The sequence below is a fragment of the Manacus candei genome, unplaced genomic scaffold (genome assembly GCF_025592945.1).
Source record: "Manacus candei isolate 608988 ecotype Guabito, Panama unplaced genomic scaffold, ASM2559294v1 h1tg000060l, whole genome shotgun sequence".
Lineage (NCBI taxonomy): Eukaryota > Metazoa > Chordata > Aves > Passeriformes > Pipridae > Manacus > Manacus candei.
Window position 1 is genome coordinate 5,195,126 of NW_026138108.1, and position 15,554 is coordinate 5,210,679.

General features: G+C 36.9%; 1 protein-coding gene across 5 annotated transcripts in view; it reads left to right on the forward strand.

The window, feature by feature from the left end:
• The window catches only part of KCNQ1 (potassium voltage-gated channel subfamily Q member 1), a 340,982-nt gene that overhangs the window by 80,898 nt on the left and 244,530 nt on the right, over positions 1-15,554 (forward strand). For all 5 annotated transcript variants that reach the window (XM_051804015.1, XM_051804017.1, XM_051804014.1 and 2 more), the window contains 4 exons: positions 5,087-5,213; positions 6,921-6,999; positions 7,931-8,027; positions 8,641-8,781. In XM_051804015.1, coding sequence (XP_051659975.1) covers positions 5,087-5,213; positions 6,921-6,999; positions 7,931-8,027; positions 8,641-8,781 — 444 coding nt within the window. The remainder of the gene's footprint in view (positions 1-5,086; positions 5,214-6,920; positions 7,000-7,930; positions 8,028-8,640; positions 8,782-15,554) is intronic.

Genomic DNA, 15,554 nt, shown 5'->3' on the forward strand with positions numbered 1-15,554 from the left:
AATAATGTTATTTATCTTTCCAGTGAGAATAATGTAATAGACCTTCTGATTTGGCAGAGATGGGTAGGAGTTGTACTTCCAATAAAATATTGGGGTGGGAGGAAATTCTTACAGTACAAGAAGCATGTGTTTATGTGTCTTAAAAGTGTCCCCCTCACCAATGCCTCTTTTTTTCCTGTGCTTGTCATTTTTCTTTCCTCTTAGGACAGACACCTCTATGGCAAATGCAATAAGCTGTATGTCATCTTCAACAGCCAATCAGAACAACATAGTGGTACGCTTTACCTCCTTGCTGCTAAAATATGTATTTTACTCTCTTACTTTTATGGAGTTCATTGAAAAAAGTCTAGACTTGGAGTAAAGGCATTCCTGTTCATAACAGATTTCAGATGACCTCATCTAGTCCTCCCACATCAAACAGTTGCATGAACGTCTGTGATGCTCCGTGACCAGTTACAGCTTTGGGGTCTACAGGCAGAGCCTTAGGCAATATATTCTCTATGCAGGTCCTTTCTCAACCTCCAGAGACAATTAATTTATCTGTAAATAGCTGTTGTTATGGTATCATGATCCATTTAATGTCAGTTTTGTTGTGTTTTTTTTCTTCCCTCAAGCTATTAATCTGTCTAATTGCTTAAAAACATCTCTTCAGCTAAGTTTCAGGACTCTGTCCTTCCTTTTGGAGTTGCTACTGTACTTTATTTCACAGTGCAGATGTTGGATGCCTCCCAACATTGTAGCTCTTCCAATCCAGTGGGGGTTGAGTAGTATGGGAAGAGCTTTTCATGATGCATTTATTAGCAAAATACTCTGGGAACTGTGGAGGTATGGGCCGTAATAACAGATAGCATTGGTATATTTGTCAGGAAACTGTGTTTTTAGTGACCCTGCCTAAGGGCCTTCATCAGATGATGAGAGCTGTACTGTAGCCAGGTGATTAAGTTATGCCATATCTTTCTTGGGCTAAGGGTTCTGCTGGCTCTTTCATTATACTTGAAGCAATTCTCGGGGCTGTTCATGTAGTACCTGATCAGCTCAAAGGAACTTCTGTTTCCATGTTAGAACTGTGAAGTTAGTAGTGAGATGCACTGAAAAAAATCTGTCATGAGACTTCTGAAGTGTATTCCACATGCTGACCCCACTCCTGCACCAATGCATAAGTGGTCTTTATGAGAAATAGTTCATTCCCTGGCATCTGCTAAATGGCTACCTGGAGATCTACTGTAGTTTCACCAAGCACTGTACCTCAGTAGAACTGCCCAAGGCTTTTATACTCGTCTTGTCTACCTGTTCCTTTTCACTGAAATGGTTGTGTGTTTACATGCAAGAAGCTGTTGGTGGCTGGAGACATACTGACACTGATAGAGTTCTTCAAGAAAGTGATCTACATATGTATTTCATGTTCATCCTCTCTATCTTTTCATTCAGGGTTAATCTGGTACTTGGCTGTGTTGGGATTATGTGGTGAGGAGGCCTGAAAATGGCACTAAGCATATGCCTTGGCTGAGCAGGAAGGATGGCAGAAGTGAGAGTACCATGTACAAATCAACAATTAAAAGGAAAAGAAGTATCTTTTATTAAGTAAGATGGACCCTGTATGCCCATCTATGTACACGACTGTCATATCTTAGTACCATATAAGCTTTTAACCTTGGTGTGTTTCTGGTTTCACCTTTCACAAAGGAGATCATAATTAAGTTACATAGGGTTGAATGGGTCCTTGGACAGTATAGTTCCTGTGTGTATATAATTTTAACCAAGAAAACCCCTTCACTGAGCTTTGATTACCATGCTCACTAGTGTTTTGCAAGCAGTTATTTTCCTCTGTATTTTAATTTTCCCGTGTCCTAAATGTTGCTTTGTTTTTTATTTCACTCATTCTCTACATCCGCTGTGTCCTCTCAACACTTCATCTTTCTGTTTTCATATATCAGCTTTTTGAAGCCTCATTTCATTCTAGCTGACTCATTGCAAGAAACACAAGGGTTTATACAGTGCACTTGGTAGGTAGGTGTTAGACAGGCAATTAGGAGAAAATATTGAAGAAACAGTGGACCAAATTAATCTGTAGTACAGCTCAGATTCGCTGAAATTCTCAGTTTTGAGGTATTGCTGCTCAATTAGCACTGATTGCCACCAGCATAAGTAAACTAAGGATCTGGTTGGCATCCTTCTGGTGTATGAAGGCTTCATGTTAAGCTGTTAATTAGGAAAATACAGGCAATATTTTTTTAGCTCAGGAAGGCATAATTTTCTAATATACTTTTTTCTTGTTGTCTGCAAGTTTCTGACCACTAATGTAAGCGTGTGCAGACAGAAATTCATCAGCCTCCCCCATCCCCAGGAGACTACTTATTAGCTTTATGCAACACAAGATATTAAAAACACTTTTGTCTGTCACACAGCCACGGGCAGGGGAGGGGGAATTTGCCAGTTGCTAATGGATACCTGGAGTTTTTGTGTATGACCATGAAGAACAGCTTGTGCACTTTCACCCCCGATGTTCCCTGAATAACTTGGGTCTCATTTAGGTCAATAAGCCTTTATCAAAACGTCAGGAGTGAAAAATGTGTCTTGGTGTAAGCCGACTGGTCGTTCCCTCCAGTCACCGGAGTCTATAGGACAATCAGTGTTCTCTAAGCTTGTCTGCGTGTCACGCAAAGAGCTGGATGACAGTAACCATTGACTGCGTGTCTGTCGCATTGTCTTTGGGACAGCCCCCATTTGCATACTTGCCGGTGTGCCTGTCATCCAGTGAACCATGGAGGGCCTTTAAAAAACATACGCGCACAACTCCGATGCAAATTTCCTGCGCAGAGAATACGTGCTCCTTTAAAGCACAATCCAGGCTTTCACTTTCTACCTTCGTGCTATAAAACTGAAACTGTGATCCTGACAAGGCCGTGGTGCCTGGTCAGAGTGCTGTTTGTGGTTCCATTGTGCTAAAACATTTAACTTTTCTCTGGGTTTTGCTTTGCCTACCAAGATAATTTTTTCTTGTTATTTTGCTTTTGGGGATGTCTGAACAGTATCTGTGCTATCACATATGTGATGTGAAGCCATACATCCCTTCCTCAGATGAGTTATTTTGAATGAAGGACAGTTTTTGCTCCATATATGGTTGGTACTGTCTTCTGTTAACGGTGTTTCCTCCATAGTGGTGGTGAAAGGAGACGTACTAGCTTTCTGCATACAGAAGAGCACTTGGATATTAGGGTTTATTGACCGGGTCTGTGAAAGGAATACAACCACTTGATCGAAGAGATTGCCTCTGGTGCTTATTTTCTGTGACAATTCCACAGGACCTCATATCAAGCAGAGCTCATAATTTTGCCATTCACTGGTGGTTCATAAATGACATTAGACTGGACAAAGGGAGAGTTTCATTGCATTTGAAGCTTCTGTCGTAAGACACAGGCTTTCCTTAAAGGATCTGCTCCAGATGCTATTTCTTAAGATTTATGTTGTTCATTATGTTTTTATTTTATTGAAAAAATTAATGATAATCCAATTGAAAAAAAAAGGTGAAAGGTTCTGGTGGATTCTTTCAGAATAAAGTTGTAGAAGAGATTCTTGGCTGGCTCAAAGGATCTGAGCTTCATGTTTATTACAACCAGTGATCTGGATAGTTTCATTATATCTTAAAAATCTAACTTGAATACAAGTGACTATAAACAATTATGGTAGCTGTTCTACTACATCTGACAGCTTACATAGATTATGAGATTGTCAAAACCAAGGGAAAGAGTCCTGGCTCATGTTCTGCTAGCTTTTCTGAAAGTGTCACAGAGTTGAACTTCAACAAGTTAGGGCTCAATATTCAGGGCAATGTCCCCTGCATTTTTGAAGCTGATCATATGATTCCCATTCATCTTGACTGGACTAAGGTTGTGTTCTGGTTATTTCAGTTAGTTTAGAAAATAATTCTAGGTACCATCTTGAGTCTCGTTTGAAAATCTGTTACGCCAGCAGTGTAACCTGCAGAAACGTGAGGGACAAGATGTTTAGTAGCACATTGTCTTCTCTGCAGTTGCTCCTTATATGAAATCACACTTTGAAATAAGCAGTTCATTCTCTTAATCTGCATTAACATATGTAACTGTGATATTTTGAGATTGGTTTCTCAGCTGTAGTCTTTCTTTATGTGTTTTCAATTACAAGCCACTCTTACCATTTCAATAAATAGATTTTGTTGCTGGCTCTGGTAGAGAATGTGACTAGTTATTAATCGAGTTAGCCAATAAGGAAGTATTGCAGCTCCCTGATACTCAGGGAAACTATGCTGAGTATGCCATGCTCATCTGGTCTGTAGAAAATCAAGGCACATTGACCATGGTTTATCGGCACATTGACCATGTTCCAAATAGGACATAACCTATTTGGTGATTTGTCTAATCACCAAGAATATCAGATGTCTTTGACATCTATCACTTTGCAGGCATTTCTGAAGTAATACCTTAGCTTGTGGTTTACAAGTAGCTTGATACCAGCCATGCTTCAGGACTAAGATCTCTGTTTCTGATAAAGTCCCTAAACATTGGCAAGAGGATGGGAAAGGTGTTCTAGAAATCTCACTATATTTTCAGTGCACCTGGAGACTGACATATTGGTGCTGGGTACTAGAAATCTTTTTTCAATCCATGCGAGATTAAAGGAAGACTGAAAAAGTATAAATAAGGTGGCTAAACTGATCTGGTAAATGGAATGTGAAGCACAGCTCTTCCCAAAATGAAATAAGCTAGCAAAAAAATCTTCTAAATACAGACTGTGCTTGTTTTTTTTGGCTCAGTCAGGAAACCTTTTGTTTGAATTAGACCAAGTGAATTGCACAGAATAGTTTTCAGTTTTAGTACGTGTAGACAAGCCAAACTGCATGTGATCAAAGTATTTAAATTTGCTCTTAATATTTTCTTTCTTTACTCTTACAGGTTTTTCTATGTTACTTTAGATCACTTTGGTATGGTTGACATATTTGTCACCTTCCTAATTTTACGTTTTATTTAGCATGTCCTAATACATTCTGAAAAGAGATGAAAGACATAAGTACAGTAGAGAATTAACCTAGTTCCCTGTCTGTTTCTTTTAGGAAATTGTGTTAGTGGTATTCTTTGGAACAGAGTATGTGGTTCGGCTATGGTCAGCAGGATGCCGCAGTAAATATGTTGGAGTATGGGGAAGGCTTCGTTTTGCTAGGAAACCTATTTCAATCATTGGTGAGTATGCACAGCTTGCAAAGTTGATGTAAACAATGAGTAAAACTTGCCCTGAAAGGTTTTAGGAGTTGGATTTCTGCAGTAGTTGAAGCCAAGTTAGAGCGAGAGCTCTTGTCATTAACATGAATGTAGATCTGAATTTCCCTTCAGGAATTCATGGCACTGTCGAGAACAAATGTAGCTTGGTTTGTTTTCCCAGAAGAGCAGAGTGTTTTCTTTTCACAAGTGATCTGAAGCTTTGCCAGGAATAAGTCTTGGCCATGGTCCTGTCTCCTGTGACCTCAGGATCCCAGACACTGCACAAGAGCTACAATTGTGTTTTTTAAAGATACTGAACAGCCTTTCCTCCCTCTTGCCCCTGCAACCGTTTGAGTAACTTATTATGAGTTTATTTTGCACTCTAATTGAACTGTTTACTGCATGGTAGAGCACAATAGATGCACTGTAGTTACTCTGTGTATCAATTGAATTAAAATATGATTTTCAGGGATGCATTTGGAGCTGGACACCTGACTTTTCTTGGTATTCACCTCAGTTGGCTTCCCAAAATGATTTCAGTGTTCTTGGAAATTACATCCCTATATTCCATATGTGCAACGAATGATTATTTTTTTTAGAACGTTTGTCATTCACTTAAAAATTTCCCTGAAAGAAACACAATAATTCAAAATCAATCTATATTTTGTTAGCCAGTATTGAGAGAAGTATGTAAAGACCCTTGCCATAAAGTACTTAAAATATAAATGGACTAAATAAACCAGATTTTGGAAGAGGAGTATTGTTATAGAAGAATAGTAATTCTTGATCAGTGACATAGTTATTTCAACTACTTGGAAACATTATTTGTTGTTTAGTACAGGATATAGGTTTTCATAAACTATCTACAATTTTGCTGAATATAAATTACAAAATTTTGTACCTGAGTATTTTTAAAATCATAAAATAATTCAGTTTAGCTTCTCTGTGTATCCATCCATACATATATAAAAATAACAACTATCTCAGGTGTGACTGCAACTCTAAAAAGCCTTTGACTGTATCTTTGCACTCTGAACACAGTCCATTTCTCCTTAGACCTAGAACACCATGAGTTCTGAAACATTATCCAATTTAATTCAGTCTGGAAAGCAAAACATAGTTCCACTTTCCCAGCTATAGATCAAGAGCTATTTAATTCTCCAAAATACAAAGTTCCTTTCCAAAATTAACTAGACCTGAAGCATGGAGATTTACAGTACAGTCCTGACTGACTTAAACTAAATTAGACTTATGCACTAATTCCGATTTTTCTCTCCCTTTTAGACCTCGAGAGATGAAATGGTAGTAAGGCAGTTTTCTTATATACAAAAACCCCAAGTCTCTGTCAGTGAAAATACTGTCTAACACAGAAAAGAAAAGAAAATACACGGAAGAGAGAATAGGTAGAAACTGCTGAAATTCCTCCTGCTAATAGGGATTGCAGACTGCATTAGAGTAACTCTTAATTCATCTAGACTGTGGCCACCTTAGACCCGTCCCAGTAAAATTTTTCTGTCATATCTGAAAAGTATATTTTCTTTACATGGTACAATAGAGATCTCTTGGTATATGATTAGGAGTGATTGTTCAATTTGTTAAAGTAATATTGGAATTGGTTCTAGTAATATCCTTGCAGAAATATTGCAAGATGCTACAAACTAATTTTTTCAATTGACTTTTATTTTCCAGATTTAATTGTTGTTGTTGCTTCCATGATAGTTCTTTGTGTGGGCTCTAAAGGTCAAGTCTTTGCAACCTCAGCTATCAGGTAATTATAAGCAATAAAAGAAATTAGTGCTATCTGAGTAAGGTGGGATTCTTTTTTTTACCTCCTACTTCAATTCTTGCAGGAGAAAACAAATCTCTGGTCAGTGTCCTGTAACAAAGCAGATCACCAGTCATGTACAGGTGTGAAACAATGATCCCACTAAGTGCAGAGAAAATAAAATCTTGTTGTAATGCATTTATGACTGGTGGGGGCAGAGATGCACATACCCCTGCCCCCTTTCCCCACCATGTTGGGTTCTACCCAAATCCTGGTTTAGTTTTGTGGCTCAGTTTTATAGCAACCCTTTCGTGCTTCATATCTCTGATGTCTTCAAGCTACCTCTTCATAAAATGTCTGGGATTAGTGGTTGTGAATTCCTGAATCCACCTTGTGCTCAGGAAGGTCACATCATTTGGTTTTCTTGAACAATAAAGTACATGACACTGTACTGTGCTCTGCACATTAGCTGCAGGAACACCCAAGGATTGCAGTGACTCCCATAAAGGGTATTTTAAAATATTATTGGACTCTCTGGTTCAAATTGCCTGTGAAATTCCTCAAAGGTAAGGAAATCAACTCTTTAATTAGCTGATTCTGCATGTTGTTTCCCATCCTGGTAAGCAGGTCAAATGTGCATTGATGAATGATTTCTAGAGCATTCTCTGTTTGTGTCCAAAATCCTGAATCCTTGAGTTATCCTTACTAACCTTATGTAAAAAGGTCAGTCCTTCCCTTGCACAATCTTTCCAGGCTGTCTTCGTAACAAACAAGATGAAAGATCAGTGAATGGAGTGAAAAGAGACAGGCTGCCAAGTCTAACATAAAATACTATACGTCTCTTAAAATGGTACTTTGGAAGACACAGACTTCCCCTCTCTATTTCTTCCCTAACATCTTTAGTGTCTTCATTAATTTGAAAATTTTGTTCCAGGGGCATCCGTTTTCTGCAGATTTTACGAATGCTGCATGTTGATCGTCAGGGGGGCACGTGGAGGCTGCTGGGATCAGTGGTGTTCATACACAGACAGGTATGAGCAGGTATTGATCAGGCTGAGGAATGACACAGTTGATGCAAATGTCCTTAGATTCAGAATGACATATATACAGACACGCTGATGATGTCAGTTGTACTTAATATAGTTGGTTATACTTTATTTTAACCAAGTATGGTTGTTCTGCCTTGTTCGAGGGGAAAAAAATTCCTAAAATATTCACTGACTTGGGCAGATTTTGACTTGTAGTTGGCTATAACAACAGAAAATGACACTTGTGAAAACTAGTCTGAATATTTCTTAAAATATGTATCTAAATTCCGAAGTTGTTTTGAATCTGACACTGTTTGAAAAAGTTATCCAAGTACTTTTTGGGACCAGAAGTGTTTTGGTGCTTGTGAAGAGGTTGTTTTGACTGCCTGTTGGCAATGCATATGCTGGGCCAAGTCATCAACTGTGCTGTAAATACTTTCAATGTTGAGCTCAGTGGATTTTTGTTAAAAATTGCCCAGCCAACAGTCACTGTCAATGTTTATCAATTGCTGAAATTGCATTCTTCTCTTCCAATTATCTTTTATAACCCATCGGTGTTAGGTAATTTAAGCATCTCAATGATGTCATAATGCCATTATTTTTATTCTCTTTGCAGGAACTGATAACTACTCTCTACATTGGATTTCTGGGCCTGATTTTTTCCTCTTATTTTGTATACCTGGCCGAGAAAGATGCTGTAAATGATTCTGGAGAAACAGAGTTTGGCAGCTATGCAGATGCCCTGTGGTGGGGAGTGGTAAGTATAGCAATTTCACGTGTGCTGAAAGTGGTTAGCATTGTCCAGTGTGGAGTAAAATTCAAGCAAGTGTGGAGTAAGAACATCACTTTGAAATGGCTTCTTACTGCTTCAATACACTTTCTGGTTTTGTAATTCTGTGAAACTATGAAAATACTGTAGATGATCAGGAGTTTCATTTGGTGTTTGTAGTCTTTTGAGATCCAAAATGATCAAATTATGTATCAAAAAATTTAGAAACATGCGTTCTATTTTTTATCCTCTCTTCCCTACTGTTACAGTGATTACTTCTTGCTACCTTTCTCATGGTAGTGTTCAGCTGTCTAAGATGGTAAGAGTCTTCCTAAATCACAGTTGGGGTTTTTCTGGGGGGTAGTGTTTAGGCTTTCTTTTTCCCATCTTTGTTGTTGTTTGGTTTTTTTCCCCTAAAGCAGATATCTATGTTTTGCAATTTGATCTGTGATGGTAATTCCCAGTTCATTTAGGGACTAATTCCAGAGCAAGAAGCATCTAAGATACTTGGGAAATCCAGTCACAGGACTCTTCTAAAGTGTTTATATTGCTTTGGAAGCCACATAGTATCCTTATTTGGCATTTGCCTGTGCTGTATCCACACACCGTCTTGTTTAGAGATTTCTTTGGTTTCTCTGAGGTGCTGCCACACTTTGGTGTAGATGTATTTTTAGCTCTGCTAATAAAGTTCTGCTTTCTTGATGTTGCTAGTGACAGTTGTCTCTCTGTTTTCATTTATTATGTGTACTCATATAGTGAGGCAGCTCTATTCTGGGATTATATTTTTGTCAACATTTTAATTTTGTTTCTTCTGCAATAGTAACAATTCCCTCTTTTTATTTTCTCACATGATACACACATACTGGGTTGGCTGTTTTGTTCTGGGATTTCCTGTCTGTAATTGTTTCCCTTTCCTTTTCATAGTACAGTTCAAAGAAAGGTACTTTCTGGAAGCTGTTTTTCCTTATCATTAACATTCAAGCAATAACTTGTTTTTATCTGCTTTAATTCTATTACCTTAATAAAACAAACCATCATCATTTTAAGTGCTACAGATCTTTAAAATGCATAGGCATCACTAATGATACCATGCTTGCATTTTCAAAATGTGCTGTTCTTCTAGAGCTTTTTCTGTGTTGCTTTAAATCAAAAGGCATTGTTTTTCTTTATTTTTTTTTGTTTAAAATAAGACTATAATAAGTCATATGTACAAGAATGATAGGGCTAACACCTCTGTTTCACTAATAATATATATATATAAGAATATATATTAAGAAATATTTTTAATAAAGTTCTCTGTGTCTGTGCTAATATGGTCTTCTCTCTACAAACAGTACCACTTACTGTTTCAGGATCTATTGATGAGCAAGTCCTGGTGCTGAAATGCATATGTAGCCCTTTTTGAATACAACAGATTTTGTTGTATTGTTTTGCTACTGTGATCTGCTGCAGGATTCTTTCTTCTTGCTGTCTGCCATGGTTAAATACAGGCTTTCTTAGGATCAGAGGACTTAATGTGTAGCACAGGGAAGTGGCTTTCTGTCAAGTAGCTTTTTCAATGCTTTCATGTCATTATGGCATTTTTATTTTCCACTACAGTGGTCAGATGACTCAGTAATTAACAGTGGCAGATGTAGCTGCATTTAAAAACACATGCTGTCATTGGCGTAGCCATTAAAAATTGAGTATGTGACAGACCAGATTGGCTGACTAAAAATACAGTAAAACCTTCCACAGAAGCAACACGATCTGTCAGGATATTGAAATATTCTCCTTTCAGGGAATTATTGCTCAGTTAGGCATGCCAGTTATTTTTTCTTACTAATTACAGTAAACTTATTTAATCAATAAATTTAATTATCATAATATTCTTTCTCTGTTATAGCTTCTATTGTGTTGCAGCATTCCACTTCAAGTGTGAGACTGCATTCAATGAACACATAGTGTAATTTCTTTAATATTAAAAGTAGAATTTTGTGTCCTTTTCCTGCTCTGATATGTCTCCGCTAACTGCTAAAAAAGATTTAGCAGAACAAAACTGAAATGGATTCGATTCCATCCATATCTGCTGTTTTGATACTGTAATATTCTTCATGCTTTCTGCTAGGAAAGAGCCCTATAAAGTTAGGATAGTGAAGAAGTTAGCCCAGAGAAGTTGTGGATGCCCCATCCCTGGAAGTGCTCAGGTCCAGGTTGGATGGAGCTCTGAACAACAGGTCTAGTGGAAGGCTGGAATTAAGTAGTGTTTAAGGTTCCTTCCAACCCAAACCATTCTAGGATTCTATGCATAACTGGGAGGTCACAAGAAGTTTTCCTAATGAAGGTCTAAACTCATACAAAAGCCTTCTCAAAGTGTTAAATCACAGAAGTTTTGGTTATGTTTTAGCCAGAATTTTCTGAATCGCTCAAACACCAGAAATTCTGGTCACTGGAAAACCTGTCTCAGTCTGTTTTGAAGTGAACATGCGGAAGAGGATAATTCACAGCTCCTGTCTCATAGATGGGTGATCCATCTGGCAACGCAGCTGATCTCACTTCTCTGAAAGTGCACTTGCCTTACCTAGTAGATAATGCTTCAAAAAGTCCTTGTTAGCGTTTTCACAGCCCTTTTCTCACTCTACAGTGTTGCACTTTGTTGTTATCTCGGTGTATGTGTACACGGCTAAACAAGTTCTTTGGGCAGCAGTAATAGAACACGTAATATAGCTGAAATAAACCATATAAAAGGTCTGTGTTACCACAACTAAACTGCATCTGGAATTGTGTATTTTTATATTACTGTGCTTTGCTGACTATAGGCATACCCATAGGGTTCATAACTTCTAATTAAATGTTCGTCATTGTCGTTGTTATTTATAAATCTGTATTGCTTTTCCATTTTCATATGTAAATTGGCCTCCTGGGCTTTATTTGAATTTCCTTGAGAACTCTGGGCTGTAGCTATTCACCAAGTCAGTTATGGGCTTCTTGAAGAAACCTAAGGTTATCTTATGGCATAAAGATTTGTCTATATTATTGCTGGTTTTGAATGCAGTGCAAGTTGTATAAATAATTCTGCCAGTGGCTGCATATCTGCATGTCTTTCAAAAGACAAATTTAGTGTTAGCAAGTAAAATACAAGTAACGTGATGCATCTTTCAGCTCCCCAGTGCCAGTATTCAAAATTAGTCTGCTTATGTCATCCTTGGTGTCCAGACTGACAGTCTTAAAGACCTAATATAGAGGGACAATAAAACCATGAATTAATTAAAAACAAAATAAAAAAAGATGCTTTAAAAAAACATTATAATTGCTCTCATTGAATCTATCAGAGACAACTATCTTCAGAGAATGTTACCTGCTCACTGCCTCTGGGGGCTTTGTGGATTTCAGTGTTTTGTTTATGGGTTTTTGTTTTGTTGTTGTTGGGTTTTTCTCACACCTTCCTGAAGCCTCCCCCCTCCTTTAGCATTCATTTCAATCATGCCCAAGACCAAGTGAGAATAGTTGTTCTTTTGATATCCACTGAATGAGTACACAATTTCCAACCTTCACACTGGAACAAACATCCTTCAGGAAAACCATTATGTGGTCCGTGCTAACAGTCTCTTTGATCATGAGCACGGTTTGCCACAAGCAATTATTGAATATAGCCATGCATGGATATTACACTGTGCCTGTTGCTTTGAATTGAATCAAGCAGTTTTCTGCAAGTAACAGCTTTGGTTAAGAATTTCTTGTGCCTTTAATTTTTATAGATTAGAAGATATGCTTTCTCACTAAGGACCAAATTCAACAAAAAATTTACAAGTTTGCTTACTTCTAAACGTGCATAAAACCAATTCTTATTTAGCAAAGCCTATCAGTATGTACTTATTGTAAATTCAAAATCAAAACTAGGGGAAAACTTTGCTGAAAAGTTGCAGGAAATACCACTTGAAACTTCACATGCATAAAACTTTTGCTAAATTAGAAGACATCTAGTTTTATTTATAAAATAGTTGCACATAAGTTTTAAAAATAGCTTCATAAAAGAGATCTTGTGTTATTCAGAACCCTTTTTCCCCCCCTTTTCTTAATTAAAAAAACCATTGAGGACTGTATGCTGACTTCAGTGTTTGACAGAAGTTTTTAATCTCTACGTGGTTTACAGGTCAAGAATACCAACTATAGATCTATTGTATCCTTTTATTTTTTTTAATTATAATTTTTGGAATTACGTGTTTGAGTTTTTATGAGGGAGTTGGTTATTTTAGGAATTGTTGGAGCAGTGATTGAAAGATGAAGATATTTTAAAATGCTTTTTGCATGCCATCTCTTCATTTTGCAGCTGCCTTCTCATCTCTGAGCTTTAACTCCATGAGCAGCTCCAACTACATTTTGTTCTTATTCAATGAAGATCTTTGGGGTAGATGTGGAGAAACCTTTTAAAATTGTTACTTACAAAGTACAGATGTAGATTTTCTTACATCTAGGGAACACTCTTGGAGTTTCTTTTCCTAATTCTCAAATCTTTAAACCTCTATCAAAAGATAACAAGGAGGTAGGAACAAACATTTTATCTAGAATAATACAGAATTAACAGTTGTTTTTCATTTGATGAAACAAAGTATTTCAAAATAGAGATAATTTTCCATGTTGGAATCTAGAAAAAATAATGATAATAAAAGAATTTAGCTTTCATTTAAATTTCAGTAATTAGTACAAGTTGTGCTCCTGTCGAAATGGGTCTTTTAAAAGACTCTTCTTGTTTATCTCTGTGATCTCACAAGTATAGATGTTTAGTTTGGGCCATCTTTTGACTGGGAGATTTAGAGTGAGCAATAATTTGTTTGAAACTGGCAATGACTGAAAATGACACCTTGAGGAGGTATTAAACTAAGATCCAAAAGCAATGTTTAGGCAAAACTGAGGATATATTATTAGAGAGACATGACACTGAAGTTAATGTACTCTATTGGTTGTGTTTGCAACTGGATGTGCAGTTCCATTTCATTCCATATCCTAAGTTATTAGAAGTGTTTCAGTGTCCTTCAGATGTGGTTATGTCTCATTCATGTACTTCAGTTGCATCGAAAACGATGGTGTGAGCCTGCAATGATAACTGCATGAAAGTGACTTTGATATTTTAAGGACAAGAAGAATCCAAACATTTCCTTCACATGTTTGTAATTGTAGTGACAAGGAAGTCCTTTTTCCAGCTTTGCATTGCAATTTTAATTCCAGTGTTTCAAAATATTTGTGACCTGTAGAACAGTCTCTTAGCTTGTTCATTTGAAGGATGTAGCTTGTATTTTCTCAGAGTGCTGCAATGCACATAGAGGTGACTGGGATCAGAAAGAAGAATTTCAGTTGTGTGAATCTGTTCTTATCATGAGCATCTTTATGTGTACAAGGAAGAAGAATATTGCCGTTTGGAAAAGAATTCAAAATCCAGAAAGATCAGTAGGGGTTTTTTTAGCTTTATATAGCATACTTCACAGGAAAATAAATGCAGGACATCAATCTGTTTGCACTTGTGCTGCCGGGGTTTCAGCAGCTTGGAAAGTTTGTACATTATATTCAACCTGCATGAATGCAGTTGACTGAATAAGATGTCAAGAAATGGGCTTCTAATGTGTTTGTAACACCTAGGTGTACAGAAGAGCATTCAGACTGTTCTGAAATTTACTGTAGTTCAGTTGAAATGGAGTCGGGGAGCTGGTCAATGTTTCTGGTATATGGCTGAATGTTGCTCTTGTATTATTTGCTTTAATCAAGATAGGTATTTTAAGTGGATCAGAAAATTCTGAGTCGTGTCTGGTATGCAGAGCAATATCTATTGCAATTGATTTTGAAGTTGCAGTACTGTAAATTTAGAAATGAAGTAGATAAGGTATTTTCTATTAGGTGACTTTCCCTCATTTGCTTTAATGCTTGGCTTTTTTAATCCTTAACCTTGTGTTTACTTCCTCAGTGCTGTGTTGTGTGCCTTTTTAATATCTCAAAATCATGCATTCTTCTATTTTATAGCTGTGTAACTATCCAAAATTTTGCAAGGCACACAGTAAGGATTTCATCAACAGAATATCCTTACTTACCTGATAATTTCCTGTACTCACTTTAGGCTGATATAACCTAGATTAAAATCCCTTCCCTATTCAGTGCAGATGAACATTACTATTTCTTCTTCCTGTGTGGGTTTTTGCTTCATATTCTCTCCTTCAGACTATTGATGCATATTTAATAGGAACAACATTAGTCTTAATACCAAAGTCTGTGATGATGTTCATCTGATCAAAGTTCTAAAATAGTCAGTGGATGAAAATGATTTTGTTCCTAATTAAAACAATTGTTTTACATGTTACTTTTCAATGAAATTTAATGTGTGAACTCTTGTATCAATTTAATTTCATTATGCCAACATGTTTACTATGCTAGAGTGGAATTTGAGTCAGTGTTTCCATTATAATATCTTATTTTATAATTGTAAAATTAGTATTGTACTCTTTAGGAGGTTATAATCTGGCTCTAAAAAATCATTTAGGGCAGAAACTCGGCATGCAAGGTTTCAGCAGCATGTATTTTGGGGGAAAAGAAAATGGTCTACAATGAATTTGTAGATGGTTTAGAGTTAAGAGGGCAGAGGAAAGTGTTAAATTAAATGCACACTTTAATTTGCAACCTAATTTCCAAGATGTTTTTTAAAAACCCTCCTAAACAAACATCACAGGAAATACTTTTTTTGTGTCACTGATGATTCACATAGACCAATTCAGAAGGGATTGGCAGGGGTGTGGTGG